The 19,326-nt window shown below is 47.0% G+C and overlaps 1 protein-coding gene across 1 annotated transcript in view; it reads right to left on the bottom strand.

Moving 5' to 3' along the window:
* Positions 1-1,208: 1,208 nt before the first annotated feature.
* FAM219A (family with sequence similarity 219 member A) overlaps positions 1,209-19,326 on the bottom strand; it is a 102,995-nt gene continuing 84,877 nt past the window's right edge. Inside the window, 5 exon segments of the mRNA XM_037373167.1 lie at positions 1,209-10,194; positions 11,393-11,447; positions 11,810-11,849; positions 11,852-11,889; positions 16,069-16,171. Coding sequence (XP_037229064.1) covers positions 10,039-10,194; positions 11,393-11,447; positions 11,810-11,849; positions 11,852-11,889; positions 16,069-16,171 — 392 coding nt within the window. The 3' untranslated portion in view covers positions 1,209-10,038.

Genomic DNA, 19,326 nt, shown 5'->3' with positions numbered 1-19,326 from the left:
CCAGCCTGCTGGGGAAGCCAGGGGAATTATCACCTGCTCCATCTTCCCTTTCTAATGAAAAAGCTGCAATTTTTCAGGTGATCCTGTGTGGTTTGTTTGCTCTTCTGTCCTGAGTGATGGGCTCTGCAGAGTGAGTGGTCCTCATGCATCTCAATACATAAAGGCAGCTGGGTTATGTGAGGGAGGGATTTGCATGAACTGGGTTTGCATTTCCCAGAGCTGGGGAGTTGAGCAGAAATCCCTGCCCCTACAGAAGCCACAGTCTGGCCTGGCTCATCACGCAGTGCCAACTCGGAGCCCTGCTCTGCTCCTGGCGCTGGTCCCTCTGCTGCCATGTTTTTGGAGGTGATGGTGAAGACCCCGCGTCCACTTTGGCAGGGTGGATGCCAGCCTGAAGGGCTGCAGAGCCCTGCTCTGTTTGCTGCAGGTGATGGTGGGGCTGAGCAGCCTAGGGCACCCCAGGGAAATGTGATTAATGAGCTGTCAGAGCTGAAAGGAAGAAAACAATCTGTCCTTGATTTTCACAGCCTGCCGGTCTCTTCTGAGCCAGGCTTAGGCTTTCCACTGGAGGGAAGGGTGGATATGGAGGTGCCTACCCGCTGCCCCAGCTCCGTGGCCTTGGAGCACCCCAGGGCACAGATCTGGGGAGTACGGCTCTGCAGAGAGGTAGTCCAAGCCTCTGTTTTGGGGGGACTAATCTTGCACTGGACTGCCTGCCAGCATGGGCCACTGGCTCCCCCACAGCTGTTCCCTGTCCCTGGCAGTCCCTGGGGTTTCCAGCTGCTGGTGATGGACATTAAAATCAGTGCTTGGCTCTCATGCCAACAACCCCGAGCGGCAGAAATGGCTGCAATGCTGGAGAAAACATTACTTCACCCATCGGTGTTGTACAGACGCAGCATTTCTTTCCGCTTCTGTCTCAGCTCAGACGCAATGGCTGGGTGCAGCCTGCACGCCTTCCTGAGGCCCTGGGGAGAAGCTTCCCAAATGCTGGCTGGGGGCTGGCTGGCCCTGGGGGGTTTACCTGGGCCATACAGCGCAGCTCCACACCAGCCACTTCTACTGGGCTCAAGCAGGCCAGTGTTGGCCACAGTGTGAAGGCTGGCACCCCGATTTCAGTATCTGTGACCGCTGTGGGCTCAGAGGAGATGGTGCAGTTCATACCCTCTCATCCCCGTTTGCTCCAATGAAAAAGGCTGGCAGGCTGGTTTTCATATGTATGCTTTTTAATATCATTAATTCTGTTAACACTACACACAACCAGTAACAATGATAAATACTGCAATGGAAATGTTAAAAAAAATATTACACGTTTCCTGTTTTTGGAAAAAACAAAACAAAACCCGCACAGTTTTAAATAAATTAATGCATAAAACTGATGGTAGAAAAAAGAAAACCAGAAACAAATCACAACACAACTGATCTGTTTAAGGCAATACTCTACGCAGACGGGAACAGAAGTACAACAGTGTGCTACATGTTCTGAATGAGGAAAAAAGAAAGGAAAGAAAATCCATAAAAGATGCAGATTGATGCTTCAGGAGTGAAAAAGCTCCTAAAACCAGATAATAAAACCAATGGCCAAGTTAAGTGCAGCATTAATACGCTCTGCATGTCAAATGATTAGCAGGTTCCTAACATGGACTAAGGTCAAGCTACAACAAATTTATCTTCCTAATTAAAAGGTTATTCAGGTCAAACCCTACGTTTAACTCTACTTTACATTTGGCTGTTTCAGCTATGTTTCACTATATGCAAGGCCAGCCAGAAATTTATCCCCTTCTTTTAAGATTAATGCAAAGGTTGGGAGGTGTTTCCTCCTGAAAGATATTTCCATTAAATACATCCAAAATGGATCTTGCTTTTGGTGATCCTGAAATATCTCCCATAGCCTCTTCCCCTGGGGTGGCAGGTACCGCACGGGGAAAGGAGGCCTGGGAAGCATTTGCTTGGGTTGCGTGTTTTCCAAGCTGAGGACACTAAATGGAAGTGCAGATCTGATCTGTGCTCAGAGGAGTGCCATTTCCCTGTCTGCCAGAAATGTCTATTTGGAGCCTGCTGAAAGCACTTTGCCAGCATAAGAGAAATGCAGCCTTGTATCCAGGCTCTGGATACAGCCACGATGTTCGCTGTTAAGATTAGTGCAAAGCTCCATACCTGCCTGGACAGCCAACAAACCCCAATTATTAATGCAGCCAGAACTTAGCCACTGGAAGGTGGACATAATCATAATGCCAAAAGAATCCCCTTCTTCCTCCAAAATAAAAGAAAAGGGACAGTAGCCAGTTTCTGCCAGCTTCCCTAGTGGATCCCCATCAACTATGCATGACTGACAATGCCAGATCTCACCAGCATTGACCCAGTACCTTCCCAGTAAGGTGCATGTCTGCAATGTGCTGCCAGGGGTAAAGAAGCTTCTTGGGACGTGGTCAGAGCCTCCTGTATGCCCTGCTAGAGTGCATGCGAGGAGGCTGTGGTACACAAGGAAAGAAAGCAGTGAAGGCCAGCTGTCTGGCTGCCTTGGGTTCAGGTGGGAGAGTGGTATGCAGAACTGGGCTGAGAGTCACTTTGGTGCAATTGCCTCTGATGCTCATCACTAGTGCATGGGGCAGGGGGAAGGGCTGGCGACGGCTGCTTTGAGAAGAGTGGAAGGAGGATGTGTGCAATATAACAAGGCTTGCAATTCTAGGACTGACCACTGGACATGGATAATGAAGATTACCTGTGACAACTAGCTACCCTTCTACCATCGCTGCTCCTTCTGCCACCCGCTTCCTGGTCTGATTCTTCTTCTTTGGAAGCCATGGCTGCTTGGCATGATGGCCAGTGCTGACTCTCCCACCACAGTCCTCACACAGCACATGGGGTGACTCAGCTACAGATGTACAATGAGGTCTGGAAGTCCCATGTTAGGCACAGACCAGCTCTGATGTGGTAGCACCTGCTTTCAGACCCTTCAGAAAGCTGTTTAATGGTGGCTCATTCCTTTCCTTTATTAAACTGAAAGTCCCATAACGTCTGTTAAGGATTAAAATGGTTAAAAATGTGCAAAAAGGGGGGGAACACCCCAACCTTCTGAATTTTCACCCTGCAAAGACTTCATCCTCTGCAAGAGTCTTTCTTTCTGCAGGACTACAGCCCTACCAGTGTGTCTTACAGTACCGTGCCCCAGCACAGCAAGAGCACAGCCGACAGGCATCCCACTGGCACCTCTGCTGCAGGTCTTCCAGCACACACCAGGAGCACGTGGGCTGGCAGGCCTGGGACCTGGTGCTTGGGTCCCAGACCTCCCGCAGCATTGAGACTGGCAGGGTGAAGGCAGCTGGCTCAGCTTGCTGGATCACACCAAGGTTTGCACTAGCCTGGTGAACTCTCAGCCCCATGGCCTTCAGGTGGGTGAAAAGAAATCCCAGCCTGCTCTCTGTCTCACCCACCGTCATGTTTGCTGGATCTCCCGCTCGTCTGATGTTTGCCTTGAGTTTGTCTCAGGACAGAGGCAGCTACAAGCCAAATACAGCTGCTACTGTGGCTTTTCTGTGCAAAGAAACTGGCCAAGGAAGTCTGTGAGCTGGGGATGGAGATGGTGAAAAAACTAGAAGGGCTGTTGTGAACAGAGCTTGTCCAAGTCTTCCAGTTCTCTCCATGCATCTGTATTACATCTCCCAACAAACTGCATCTCCCAAATCATGCAGGCTTGAGGAAGGTGGGTAACTATGGACTTGTAGATTTGTGGGGTACAGAAGCAAGATGGCAGTCTGGGTGGAGAGCAGTGCTTGCCAGTGAGCTCACCTGAGGCCACTGGTAGCTAGGGTAGAAATGCTGCTATGGGAGGGTGAACATCTTGGGAAGTAACAGGACTTATCTAAGCATGGTCTTTCGATGGCCTTTTCATGTCCTGGTGCCTACTGTGCTCGTTTCCAGTGATGTATCTCAGACAGCCACATTTTAATGAAGCTTCTTTTGTACCTTCCGCTCCCTGATGCAATCCCACTGCCTGTATCACCATTTGTTACAATGGAAATGGCTCCACAGACCAGACATAACCAGCCTGGTGGGCTCCTTTCAGGAGCAAATCCATCTTCTGCTGCAGCAGCATTTTCTGCTCAGAGAAAGGCTCAGAGCCACCAACAGTGGCAAATGGATCTAGGAAGCAAAGGGAGGAGGCTGCTCTCCACAGGCACCAGGGGCTGCAACCGTCCTGCCAGGGTCCGTGCCACTCTGCGACATGGCTTGCTGCACGGCTGCATGGGCCACAGTGCTCTCCATGTAATCTCCATTAGTCCCCAACATTTGCCTCCCCAGAAAGCTGTGAAAGCAGTGCTCAGCCAAGCAAGCAGTTAGCTGCTGTGATCCTGCGATTGCCACCAGTGTCAAGGCCGGCAAAGGAGGGGACATAATTTTTTGGAAGCAATGCAGCAGCTCTGCTGCATAATTACAGGGAGTTAAAATACAGGTGCCAGCTGCTGTGAGAAACCTGCATTAATCTTCCATAGGTAATCCCAGGTCACAGCCTCTTCTTCTATGCTAAATTGCTGGCCCTTCTGCTTCAGGGCTTGTGTGGCTTTTTAACAGAGGTGGGTTTGTCTGACGAGATGTGGTTCAAGGTTTGGTGCAATCTCTCTCACAGGAAAGCCCTGAAAGGATTTGACAAGGATGCAATGTTCTCCTACAGGTGAAAAGCACCTTAAAATGACCTTCCCATGCCTTCCCCTTAGGCTCAACCTAGCCCAGCTTGCCCTGTGGCACTGCCCATCTATGCAGATGTTTCTTTGTAACACGCAGTCTGTACTTGCTGAGCCAAGCAGCAGCCAGGTGACAAAGCCTACCTCATTCTAGTAAGAGTGGCTATACTGCATGGGAGCTTGAAGGAGAATGGAAAAGTCAAGGAAAAGCCCAGGCAAAGCTGGCAGTTTATACCCTCAGATGATTACGTGGAGGCTAAAAGAAAGCAGCATGAAACAGATGGGGAATATCCCAAATGAGCCCTTCAGTGCTCTCTTCCCCTCATCAGCACTCACTATCCCAGCTGCGCTGCTAAGTTCCCTAATTCTGCTAGCAGGGGATGGTGCTGTTGGGCCACCGTATCTCTTACATGTTCCCTGTGGCAGCATGCGGATTGAGAAGCCAGTTGTGTGACAGCCAGCTGCCAAATAGCTGGGAAACACATCCTTGCCAAACATCTTCCTCCGAAGCTGTTTAATCTCTCTACTAACCTCCACCCCGCAGCCTTCTGGCACATGCAAGCAACATCAGAAGCTGGTAAACAGAGGGAAAGCAAAGTAGTACTTCGAAAAGATGAGTAAAAATTCTATAGCATGCTTTTCACATCTTGCTTGCAGAGCTATCCTATCAGCAGGGCCTGTTACACACTCGGCAATGCCCACGCAGGGTGGTGGTATCATCTTGGGAAGGCAGGTTTTTCTTCCCTGTGCTGCAGAAAGGAATGGACATCAAGAGGGTGTGACTTGCCTGAGGTTAGAGCAAACACGTACCACGTGCCAACAGCAGCAGGGACCCCAGATCTCATTTCTGAGACAGTTTCTGTTAACAGTTCCTCAGACTTTCTGCAGTTGTATTTGGCTGTGGTGCCAGCTCAGGGTCATGGTGTTTCTGGTGTGTGCATCTGAAAGCAAGCTTTGCTCCTTGCTGGTATCAGCACTGCACTGAGATAGATTAACTCGGACAACTGGGATCTGCCCTAGGCCAAGACAGCACTTGGCAACATTTCTCGTTACTGCTTTTTTCATTTTCCTGTCATTCCATCTGGTGCCCAGCTGGGTCCTTCCTTTCTTCAAAGCATCTTCATGTTTCTGTTGAGTCACATACAGGGCGCTGCACTTTTCAAGTCTCCTGCATGCCATTGTACAGCTTTGCAGGCCAGCCTGAGGACAGACTCAGCATGGAGAGGAAAGGATTTTGCTCAGGATTGCAGACCAAAGTGTCAGCCAGCACACAGCTGAGCAGGGGCTATTCTTTTGGGAAAGGAGCTGGAGAGACAAACCAGAAGCATCTGAGTCGATCCTGTCCATGGGGAGCATCCTGAAGTCCCTTTCAAAGTCCATGCAGCAGGCTTGGTCACCTGCTTTTGTGGTTGCAAGGCATCTGCAGGCAAGACGGCCAGAACAGAATAGCAGACCTAATGGCCAAATATATGTGTTGGGGATGGACATGCAGCAGTGTCAGACATGATCCAGTGGCTCTTCCAAGGGTTGGCTTCATGGTATGTCCAATAAAACATCAATGAGCCTTTGGGATGGTCACCTGGATATTAGCCTCCTTTAAGCCAAAGTTTATGTACAACCACCAGAAAAGCAGACTATCTAAAGACCTTCCTCAACACTAGGAGGATGTTCCTCCTCACACAGACATCTGGAAATGGGGAGTTTGTGGACTAGAGAGACAGAGTTGAGTGCTGAGATCCTGGAGTTCAAAGCCAGCTCACATTAAAGGGCAAAATCAACATCTGATAGAAGGAAAGGACTTGCTTAAACTTAGTAATTTGGTGACTCAGATTACATAAAATCCTAACAGAAAGCCAGTCTGGCTTTAGGAGGCATCAAATGCAAATTCCTTTGTGGAAGCACCAGCATCAATATCCTTAAATCCTGTTTGCATGGTAATTTAGATGGACAGTGATGCAGTGTTTCATAATCCATGGTGCTTCTCCCCTTGGTATTCTGTATGCAGCTTTGGACCGAGAAGACCATCTGGTTTGGTGCACAGACTGGAATAAGGAACAATTTGCTTTCTTGCATGCAATCTGCATTCAGGAGAGTGCCCCGCAGCTCTGCAGATTTTAGGGCTTGATAATGCTGCAACAGAGAGTCAGGACTGTACTCTTTACTTTTGCCTTCTCCAGGCCACGGCAGCAGACACTGGCCTAAGAAGGGCAGTGCCAGAACGGCCATGTATCTATACACCTTCCCAGGAAGTCACCACAGCATAAGCTCCAATGAGGGCACAAAGAAAACCTCTGGCTGAAGCAAAAGTCTGAACATGAGACCAGACAGTGGGAGCCAGCCCAATCTGCAGTTAGTAGATACTGACAGGCTGTCTGCCATATTCCATAACAAGCCAACAAACATGCCACATGGTCATAACCTGCTTAAGGGGCTGCGGTTCAGAAAGGTTAGTGTTCAGTTTTCTATGGTAGCCACATGTGCATTGCCTTAATCCATTCAGCCTTCCTGATAATGACCCTACACAGGTAACAACTTTTCCCCACCCTTTCTACTTTATTCCCCTAATAAAATATATGAACACAAAGCATAGAGAGGAGAAGCCAAAAAATTGCCATTTTATGGTCCTGTACTGTCATGCCAAACCAGCTATTTGTGCAACCAACTCCTGTGCGCAGGGAAAAACACCTTGGCTGTGCTTCGGCCTGTGTTTGGAGGAAGCACTGAGTGCTTAACATTAACATTAATCTCCTTCCCTCCCTACTTTTCTAGGGCTGCGCTAGAAGCAGGTGCACATCACACAATGCAAAGGGCTGAGGGCAGTTTCAGGGCTGCAGGCTCGAGGAATGCCTGAGGGCGTATGGCAGGCAAAAACCAGCAACAGGGGTAATAAAAGGACTTGGTCTTGGTGCCACATGACAGTGGTTATCAGTTCTTCAGAGAGGAGGTGTTAACCCCGGGAGATAGTGTCAGCAAACCTCATTCTGTCTTAGACTCAACATGACGGCAGCATGACAGAGACCTGTGAGACCTGCAGTCCTCCACGGCTGACCCATGCAAACAGACAGCTTGTTGCTCTAGCAGGCACACTGAAATGCTCCGAGCTCCTGAGCAAGGGCTGTGGGAAAGGCTGAACGTCTGCAGCCTGTCTGCAAGGCACGGAGACTGACCCAGGAGGATAAATGCAATGACAACACTGCATGGTACCAATGCTGAACTGCAAAATTTCTCCTTAGAAAAGCAAAGCTTTAGAGACTCAGTCATGTCCTATAGGATTTGGTTTGATCATGGTGCTTCTGTTAGTTTTTGACTATATTCCCCATTGAAAAAAGACTCCTTAAGGAATGTTTTTTACCTTTCATCTTTTCTCTACACTGCATTGTTGGAGCTCTTACCCCACCTCCAGACAACTTGCTAACCTCAGCCTGAGCTGTATTTTGGAAATATTTCCCCTCAGCATTACCAGATGGTGAGAAAGGGGGAGGAATTCACTTGAGGGACACTCTTCCTAGAGGAGCTGGTAAGTTAGCCAGCACTTCTGGATTAGGAGGCAGGGATGCCCAGCAAACAGCATCACTCAGTCCTCTTTCTATGGCCTGGAGCCAGGGTGGCAGTGTGCTGTTTGAAGGAGGGGGAGCAAACATAGCTTTAGCAGTTACCCGTACCAGCTAGTGAATAATAAGGAATCTTGAGTGCCTGGTCTTTTGCTCACGCTGTGGATGTTACTATGCTTTGCACCGCACAGAGTGAAACACCAGGATGTTAAATCCTAAACCTCCTAATCATGAAGAGGACTTCTTAAAGACTCAACTCACCTCATGGAGTTTTCAGATGGGGGATCTCTCTGTCGAGGTGGAGCTCAGGCTCTGCCTTGTGACTCAAGAATTCTGATGGAAGCTCAGAATTGCCCTTGCTTTTTCCCTTCCCCAGGCTATGAAGTAAGTGATGACCCAAGGCAGGCAGTCCTTCCTCCTGGCAGGACAGGGAAATACAGGGTCCTGCCAGTGGCAAAGGATTTCAATACTGAGAAAAACGCCATCCCATCCTCGGTGAGCCCCACATACGCTGAAGCCAGCTTCGTAAGAGCGGCCAGGAGTGGACATGTTTCCTAATTCCAGAAATTTGCATTCAAAACAATCTGCTGGTGAACTATGAATTCAGTCCAGCAATCTAAAGTAACACTAGGTTTCCTGACTATTCCAGCACCAAATAAACACAACTGCTTCCAACACAGGACCTGACGAAACCTGATTCTCAAGCGCGCAGAGACAGGATAAACAGTAGTTTCCTCTCATGTTTGATTTGAAGCTGTTAATAATCCTGCTGTTGCTGAAAACTCCCCTAAAGTCTGACATCACCACACAGATGCCTTCAGTGTTAAAAAATCTCTCCCACAGGTACCAAGAGATGCAGTGTCAAGAGAATATCAACAGTCAAGCACTGTAAAATGTGCTTTCTTCAACTAGCTTTGCTGGCACTGACTTTCAGACTGTACAGCTCTAGTCCTGTCTCACACAGGACTCATTTTTTCTGAACTGAAAAAACTTCAAGATTTTTGGAAGCAGATGAGTCTCACGGGAATTAAATATAGGCTGAATTCAGTATACGTGACTGGACTGAACTCAGGAGTATGGTACTCTCGGGCAAGGACTGAATCTGTGAAGAGCACAGATGGATTGTAGATTGAATCTAATTGTGTTTGATGATAATTTAACTTGGAGCTAAGGGTAGACTGCATTGGATATGTGACATGACAGCTCTAGCTAGTACTGACTCACAGTGAAATGCCACTTATTTGTCCTCTTTGAAAAAGTATGAATTGTGTCATGCTAGTCCTGGCTAGCCTTACCATAAGAAAGGAAGCCCTACTCTGTTCCCATTCCTGTGCCCCAGTTACAGTGTAATTTTGATTATACAAATTAAAGAGGTTTAGTGAATGAATTAAGAACTGACCTCCTCTCATAGGTAAAACCCCCTGACACCTCAGACTCACCCCTGATCTTGCAGATGGATTGGTTTCAGTGGGCAGGATTACCTGCAGCCCCATCTGACCCTTCCCATTCTGGAATAGACACTTTACAAAACATCCCCAGTGCCTACACAAACCAAGAAGGTATTTCTGGACCCCTCTGCATTCACGCCCCAGACCAGTCAGTTCTTCCAGGCACTGCCTGGTACTTTGAGCAACTCTCTTTTGTTTAACCATAGTTTAAAATAACTTATCACCCAATCATAAACAAATTTTTGGTTTCTCCTGGCTCCATGAACACAAAGATGCACGTCCTACCATAGGAGGAAGCAATGGCTGTTAAGTTTTACAGTTATAGTGGAAAGCACTGATCACAGCCTGCCGGCCTCACTACTGGATGTGACAGGCGGTGGAGGAGGTGGCTTGGCAACACATGCAGGTAGGGTTGACCGATTTAGGGGGGATTAGGTCGAGGTCCTCGTCATCTGGGATCTCATCTAACCGGTACCCATCCTTTAGCAGCTGGATGTTCAAGTCTTGGTTGATCTGCTACAGACAAAGAGACAAACAGTCAAACACTTGAGACTTGTTACTTCTGATGGTCAGAAGATAAAGGAGGTCCCTTATTCTGGAACGTATTTCCCCATCATTAGCAGCTGTCCCACCAATGCAGAGTCCCAGTTTTCAACCACAGGTGAGAGCTGCCTTCTGTTCTAGCTTCTTCCAGAACAGGAATACCTACACTGAGGTATTCCAGAGTAGCGAGCTGATACATCATTTTATTCTGGAGTAACCTTTCCATGAAGATGAGCCCTCATTTAAAGTAATGTAATAATAACGTTAATAAACCAGCTAGCAGCTGGGCAGTCCCTCCTCTCAGTCCGGGGCACACTATGGCAGCTGAAGGGTGGTAAAGCCTCTGGGGTCTTCATAATCTCAGGTTCAAGTGCTGTCCAACCAAATCTGGGTGAACAACAGTTCATCAGGGCCCAGAGATGGCCCAGATCATTTGATCTGGTTCCTGCTCTTGGCTGTTTCTCTGTGTTTCAGACATATTTGCCCACGGAAGGGATACAAGAGGGAAGAGTTCCCAGCAGCTTGTGTGCAGAATGGCTGCTCAGCACCCTGGATGTAAAATCAGATCCCACAGGAGCAGTAGGCAAAGGCTGAGCAAGTAACTTAGAAGACTTTGGAAATATGTTTCAGAAACAATGCAGAGGGATTAACAAGCCTGAGCTTCCTGCCTTTTCTCTTTGCAAGGGCAAGAGTTCACATGTGCAAGTCCTCCCTGGGATTTCTGCCTGCTCCAAGTAAACATGCACTGGTGACTCTGACGGCCCCAAGAACTGCAAATCACAGCACACCCTTACATGCTTTATTTGTGTCCTTGGCAAGCACACGGGTGCTGAGCTGGCAGGACAGACAAGTTGCTGTTTTTGCAGCACATGGGCTAATACTGCAGGACTAAGCAGAACTGGGAAAAGCCTAAGTGAAGCCAAAGGTAGCTGTGAAAACAGCCGGCAGGCAGATCTCTGTGCCACAGCAGTGAGGGGATGGAGCCAACTGGATCACCAGGGAAGAAAGAAACATGACACAGTTTCTGCTGTGGCCCCTTTCAGACTCACAGACCACTGGTAAATTAATTGTGTAGCCATTTCTGGCAGGGCAAGGCCACTCTAAGCTGTTTCTGGCTGCTCTACTATTAGAATTCATGGCGAGGATGGCAGAAAAGAGTATAACTCACCTCAGCTGACGAGTATCCCGAGGAGGAATATCTGGACATGTCAAAGTCATCATCACTGCAGGGAAGGACAAGATACAGCAAAGAAGGAAACAGTTAGAGAGACCTGTATTCCCTGGTTAGCCCTACCTTTCTCGTGCCATGAAACTGTCATTGAGACACAGAGAAGTTACATCAAGGGAACCTGGAGAGCAGCTTTCATCTGTGACCCTCAGATCGTTCCATCTCAGTGCTCTTTACTCAAGTCCCTTCCTACTTGTTTACACACACAGACCAGTTACAGTATATGCCAAAGGGCACAGTAAGAAAGAGCGTGAGCAGCTTGCAGGAGCAGTTTCAGCAGGAGTTAACTCAGTGCTGCACTCTGGCATGAAAACTCACTTGCACCATTATGTACATCATCTTTTAACCCTTGCATACCTGTCCGTATCCAGGGCTACCAGTGGCTTTTCATCTGGACCTGGTCTAACGATGAATAGCCCTTATTGGGAACGACGAGCCTGAAATAATTAAACATTGTCCGTTAACCACACAGAAAAGCTCAGTACCACACATAGTTTAGGGCAAACATATATAGTTAGCTTTTCACGCTTCACTTCCTTGCAAGCCCTCCCCTATCGCTGAAGACGTTTAAGTGAGTGCAATTCAGAAGAAGCGAGTTGTATCTCTGGGTAGCTTAGAGCAGCTTCACAGGGATGAACACTGGACATGCCTTGGGAACATGCTTCTCGATGGAAGAAAAAACATTGGGACACTCTGTGCTTCATTCTGGTGAACCTGTTCAGCTAGCACTGCTTGTGGTATCAGATTGCTTATTTTTGTGTTGCCTTTTTTTCCCTGGCAAAGAGTACATCACACTAGCAATAAGCAAATAGGAGAAGGAGGCTAGGGGAATGCCGAAGCTCAGTGCTCCCGCTATTCTGCTATTGGAAATCAGGAATGTGGTCTTTCTGCCTGGGTCCCTATGCAGCCCCTGCCAACACAACACTTCTGAGGTCTTAGTCCTAAAATTAGTAATGAGAGAAATATGAGCTGGTGGGTGCAGTGTAAGAGCCCAGACAGACTAGTACTTTTAAAATGCCATTATTTTATAATGACTTTCACTTCATCAAAAGTTTTAGAAAAGCTGACAATGACTTTGCACCTTTAATTGCCTGAGAGAGTCTGTGAAATGGAAAGCAGGCTTCAGAGCTTCTATGGTAAGGAAAATGCATAATACGATGGTATCTAGCTCACAACACAGTTCTTTCATCCACAAAACTGCACAAAGACTTTGGTTCATATTTAAAGTAAGATCAACCAAACTGAACAAATTGATTAAGATTCCAGGTTCAGCAGGTGGGAACTGTAAGAGTGATGGAAATCTCCTCGTTCAGTGGATTAACTCAGGTTTTCTCCTAAATGAAGAACTGGTCTTTAATAACACACAGTGATGCAAATGATGCTTCACTAAGAGTTTGGGAAATACAAATCTAAAGACAATAATCCATCTCACCTGTGCTCAACTGCTCTCTAACTACCTGAATTATTTTTTTTTTGCTTCTCCTCAGAAAACTTCAGGAAGCCATTACAATTTTAGCAATGCAAAAGCCTGTCAGTCACTGAAGATGGGCAGGCTCAGGGTGAGTAAAATACCAAAGGTTATCACAAAGCAGATATATAGATTCAAAACTAGTTGTATTTTCTTACGGTGTTCACTGAAGAAATTAATTTTAAGACTGATGCAGAATTTCCAACCTGATACATCAGGGGACTGGAAGGAAAATGGGGTCCACCTACAAAATGCAATACCCCTTCTCAGAGCACGCAATGGTCCTTCTGCTCACTGAAGCATGTAAGAAGGAAGTAATGAAGCAAAGATATCTGGAAATGAACCTGTGATCTGGCGGCAGCAGCCTGCCCATACAGATAGCAGAAGTACTGACTTCCATTCTCACCTCTCCAATTTTCAAGTCCCTGTTTCATATATACTCACTGACATTCTACTGTATCATGAGCAACCAAAGCACTATCAGGGGATCTAGAAGAAGAACCCTTTGTGGTGCTATTTACTTGATTAAAAAAAACATCACTACATCTTTTGTTCTTGCAGCAACGTCTTTTTTCTTAGATAACACAGAACTTCAAGTTTTCTGCAACAGACCAAAAACGTGCTAATGTCTTTGCTCAGATCCCAAAGTCTTTCCATTGCATCTTGATTGTCCTCCATTTTCACTTCACACTGTTCCCTGACACGAGCCAGGTTGGCCCGGTCATAGCTCGCTTTCATCGCACAACTGTCCCAGTATGAGCTTCTTGTCTGGTGTTCTTGCTCACCAACATTGAATATGTTCTGACACAAATCATAGGTTTAGGTTATTGTTCAGAGTGGACTGCACTTACCTAGCTGTGCCCAAGGTGGTGGCGGATGGTGGTTTGTGGCTCTGCCTGTGCTTGTAAGCAAGTCTTGCCAGCATCACTCCAACCTTGTTCATGTTTTATTTGCTCGTAGAAAGACCTGTGCATGTTGTGGATGGTCAGATCCTTTCCCTTAAGGCTGGCCATGTCCCTGCCTCAACAGAAGACCTGAACAGTGAAGGCACTGCTGGTACCAGAGGCTGGATATCAGAAATTCATCCAGAATACAGAACAGAAGCCTTGGGGAAGGAGGAAGAGGAGGAGTAAAGACTACGAGATGCAATGTGGTTTGCCTGAATGAAGGAAAACATATTTGATGAGAACAGAAAAACTGTTAAAAAGGGGGGAATGGCTTTTATTTATTACCCTTCTGCAGAGGACCAGAGGAAGCCACAGTTCAGACTTCAACCATAACCTGGGCATTTTGCAGTGTATCCCACTGGAGTATCTCCTGCTACATTGCAACCGTTACACTGTGAAAAGCAGCTGCTTGAACAAGCTTGTGGCATTTCTGCCTTCCTGGGGTTGCCCTGTCTCTGACAAGATAGACCGAACCATTCTGAGGTATACTAGGGACCGTTGCTCATGGTGCAGCTTGGTTTCCAGAAAGCCAAGGGCAGCTGGAGATGAAGGGACTTGGGCTGGTGAGGCAGACCCACTTGGGTTGGTGGGCCAGACATCTCCCAGCCTTATGGGAACAATGGAACTTGGCTACATCCACTGCTAAAACAATGGCTGCAAACCCCTGTTTGCAGATCCCAAGGGATGATTCTGAAAGCTCTGTAAAAAGTAACCAAGGAGAGCAAGTCCACTGCCAGCAGGCTGTGCTTGGTCCTGAGGGGTCCACAGCTCTATTAACAGTGCTCAGATAGCCACAAATGGAATAAAACTGAGCTGGCAGTTCGAAAGCTTTGTCAATAGGTGTCACTGCTCTGCTCTTCCCCACTCAAATCAATCTATTGGCAGCTCAAAACCAACCACCTTTCCAAGCAGAAGTCACTAATTTTACAGGTAGGCACCTGTACTTACCCAATCTTCTCTCCCTTACCATCTTTGTCCACTAATTTCAGTGTTTCTATATCTCTAAGCAGAAAATCTGCTACCGTTACTCTCCAGAAGCTAGCATGCAGCCTATTGACAAAAGAAACTAAGTCTTTACATCTTGGATTTGGACTACAAAGAGGACAGTGGTGTGGAAAACCCGTCTGAGACTTTGCTGAATTTCTTGCTGCCACAAAGGGCCTGGCTCCTTTATATGGTCTCAATAACCAAACACAGAACAGGGAGCAATGCAGTGTACTCCACCAACATTGCAGGGGCTTACACATAAAACTTGTCAAAGTCCTGGCTGTATTTATGACTACTATTTTGGGTTTTGGGAATTAATGTGAAAAAGGAACTTCATCTGTTGAATGTGTTGCATATGGAGAGGCTCTAACCTGCAGCTCCTATTCTGCTTAATCCATGCAACTCTCCCATTCATCCGTAAACACCCAACATTCATGCAGATTCTTCCGTCATTTTAGGTGAGGTGCTTCACTAAAAACTGCCAACTTTGTAGTATCATGCAAAGCATGCAGTTGTGTGGGCTCAGGGGGGTTCTTGCCTCCTGAACACAGGTAAATGATACACTGGTGTACTGAAGGTTGCCAGCAAAAAATATAAATACTCTAAAAGAAAGTATTCAGCTAGGAATGTCTTTGTTTGCAGTGGTTCATAGCACTGCCTGTCATGATGTGCCAAAACAGCTCCAGCAAAGCATGACCATGCTGTTCAGTGTGGAGGAGGTATACAGCAAAGCAACAGAGATGGATTATTTACAAGCCTTAAGTCAATCAGTATGGGGAAGGTCATCATCAAAAAGAAGCAGGGGAACTACTGCGATTAAAAGCAGCTAAGGCAGAACTAAGCTCTAAACCAGTCTGTCTTACACAAAGCAGCATCGTCCTCTCCTGCTGGCAGGATTATGTGTTACATGACGGTACCCAGAACATGCAAGACAACTGTTAAAAACCCCCTGATTTGATCAGGCTGGGCTGCCTCTGCCTCCTGCAGGCTGCAGTGTCACTGGTCCCGGGCTCAGCTGTCCCTACATCTCCCCAGGGGATGGGATGCGATGCAGCACTGAGCATTTGGGCCCGCCAGCTCTGGGAAGGGCCATGACTGCTCTCACAGCGTATTTGGCAGTAGGTAAATCGCAACGAACCTTCATCCTTCGCCCATCCTAAGGCCATTAGGGACTGCAGCTTAGAGCACAGCTGAGTGCTTTGCCAGCCTTTTACCTTGTTCGTGCCATCACATTGTTCTTCTTGGGCTGCTGATTAACTGGGCTTCCCATGTTGCCATTCTTCAGGGATCCCTTCCGAGCCAGCTCTCTCTGCTTTTCTGCATATGGAATACAAAGGGGAAAAGCAAAATTAAGGCAACAGCCTGACTGGCCACGATACATCTGCAGAAACCCATATTTGAGAGCAGCAAAAGGCACAGCTGGATCAATAGCAAGACATGAGCTTTCCACCTCACAAGGAGGAATAGTGCAAAGGCTGGAAGAGCTGTGTCTCATTGCCTCCAAGGTCACCACGGCCTAAAACTGATGTACACTGTCTCACAGCAACTTGCTGACAATACCACCACTCAGACAGTCACAGAGCTTCTGGATGAGACCCAGCTGAGGCAGAGGAAGGGCACAGGCCTTGTCTCTGTCTGCACCCAGCTGCTGCATGGACCCTAAGACTGTGCTTTGTTCTGGGCAAGGGAATTTATCTTTCTACCTTTTCTCCTCCTGTTGAGGCTGCCACTTAGGGACCCAGAGGGGAGAGAAATGTGTCTCTCCATCAAAGCCGCACAATCACTTAGTATTAGTCTAGCCTAACTTGACATCAGGCCTGAGTTATTACTGTTTCCCTAGATGGCAGCTCACCAGACTTAACACACCCTACAGCTGAAAGTGTTGCTGCCTTCCCTGCTTCTCTTCCTGGCAATCTGTTATGTCTCCCATGTATCTTTTTCTTTTATCTCACACTGATTCTTGGGAGCTTGACTTCTTCATTTCTAAAACAATGTGAAACATTTTGCAGCTGCATTTTTAAACAGCATATTGCTTGCTTGAATTTTCAGAGTGTGTTCTACTCACTGTTGAAATGTACTTAAAATGCGGACACTACATCGAGCTTTCCTTATGTATTAAGCGCAAGAGGGGATTTAAATTAGCTTCTCCTTTAGCAGAGAGAGACTATTTCTCTTAATAACTTCTCACCACAGCATCACAACTAGAACTGAGGTCCTGAAGTTAAGCCTTCTGCAGGTATACAGTGTCTGTGCTGTATTAATATGGCCCCACCTCCAGCAAGGATAGGAGCCCATGCATGATGGGTTTTCATATAAATAACATTCAGTTTTCTGATTCAAAGTCCTTCCTTGTTCCTTGTGGTAAATCAGTTGGGCTGAGTTGGCAATCAGCTGCAAATTTGAGTTAACTGCCCCAATCTCATCCTGCAATGTCAGGCAAAGTTTGCAGGGAAAATCTGATTGTAGGGCCAGTAAGGCAGGAAAGGGACTGGTTAAAAATGTTCTCCAGAGTGTGAGAAAATGTTGGGAACTATTTTTTGTGGCATGCCTGAATAATAGGGGTTTACCAGACTGCTTGCTGGGGAACATGAACAGTGAATTTGTTTTGCTTCTCCTTCCCCTCCAGTGTGTGAAATGTGCTCTTGCAGATTTTATTCCCCTTGGAGAGAAAAGCACCTTTTCCCACTTGTCATGGAAACATGGTGTGCCTACCAGGGCGTGCAAGTGCAAGGTGGGCCATCTCTGTCCCTTCCACGCAGGTAAAAGCAGGGGCCACATGTCCAAAGCTGTTTTTTTTGAGGGACAAATAAGCAGCAGAGATACCTAGAGATCACGATGATGAGCACGGCTGAGGAACCTGCAGAGAAGAGTACATACTCCTACAAACCATGCCCAGCCCTGCTCCTGCTGACAGCAGAGGTGAATAAATGCTCATGAACTGGCAGGAAAAGAATCGGATAGTAACTTTCTCTGGCATGAGCAACAAGAGACTGGTACAGAATTGAAGTCAAAACCTTAAATCAGAGTAATTTCTCAGTAATGGAACTTGCAAATGCATTGGTTATCTCTGCCTCCAGAATAAAAGCCTAGTATGTTGCAGGCAACATGAATTTTGCTATTCAAACATAGAGGGTTTAGGGAGGCAAATGTTACAGCCCTAAATACAACCCAACTTCCACCCATATACACAAGAACCTCCAGTGCCGACCACAAATACCCAGTGCTGAGACAAGCTGCCAAGGCTTTAAGAGGCTCTATAATTCACACAAGGCACCTGGCTTAGAAGCAAGGTACAGGTTTCATTTTCTGTCAAGGCAGTTAAGGCCTGCCTGAGCCTTTAAATGGACTGACGCGCTCTGCCCCCTGTATCGATTGCTTGGTACAGGCACTAATGCCCTTCTCCAACTCAGCTTACCCACTCGGCTGATGAATCTGGACTTTGGCTAAGTGTGTTTTTCCTCCAGTAGGTCTCTCCATGACTGTTTCTGTGCTATTACTGAGTATTGCAACATGTGAGTCTGAACAATACGAAATCGCCTTCTTTCATTTATTTAGTGGCTTGGAGTGAACAATTCCAACGCTATGTAAGTGCAGTAGGAGCATCCATGTCTGTGTCCCCAGCCAAATTTCCTGACCATGAATCAACAGTTCATCTCCCTCTGGGATGCTGTGAACTGTGAGTCCCTGGTGGCCAAAATGTGATGGTTTCCAGGGGGGATGGGAGGCCTGCTCAGCCCTGGTGTATTACGACAAGCTCCTGGAAGGCGGTAGAGATGCAGGAGTCACATCAGGCTTTGATGCAAAGAAACCTATTATTTGAGCCTCACAAGTATTATGAACGACTGCTACCTTCATCATCATCCAAGGGAGCTTTTGGGTGCCAATCTCCTGCAGTAATTCTGGGCTATAAATTCCAGCCGTGCACACCAACCATCAAGTCCATCAGAACAAGGGAGTAGGTTTTCAGCACCTGTTTTCTGTGTGGTGCTTCCTCCTGGTGCAGCAGGTGTTTGTGAACTTCATTTCTAGGTAGCAAGCTCTTTCTCTAGCTTCCAGTTCATCTGTTTTTTGCCCCCGGATGTTTGAAGAGCAGGTTCCCAAACTCTAAGTACTGACTTCTTTTTGGAAATGTGACTGATTTAGGCACTTCTGAAGATGTTACTTTCAGGGTGCTAAAAGAAAAATTTACACAGACATGGGTACCACTAGGTTTGCTTTAATCACAACTCAGAGTTGGGGCACCACCTCAGTGAGTGGCAGAGAACAAAGGAATATAGCAGAGTTTATATACACTTATCAAATCATTAGTTGATGTCCAAAGTTTTTAGAAGTTTCCTTTGGTCTTGTCAGTTCTGTGAGTCCACCACCTGACCCTGTCCCAGTTGATTCATCTATTCGGTTCCAATATCTGCCTTGGTTCCAAGGTCCTCCTTGGATCATGATCTTCTTTCTGCCTGCTTTAACTCACACAA

This window comes from Falco rusticolus, chromosome Z, assembly GCF_015220075.1.
Source record: "Falco rusticolus isolate bFalRus1 chromosome Z, bFalRus1.pri, whole genome shotgun sequence".
NCBI classification, from domain to species: domain Eukaryota; kingdom Metazoa; phylum Chordata; class Aves; order Falconiformes; family Falconidae; genus Falco; species Falco rusticolus.
Note: the sequence above shows the minus strand (reverse complement) of the source record. Positions and strands in the feature narration are given on the sequence as shown.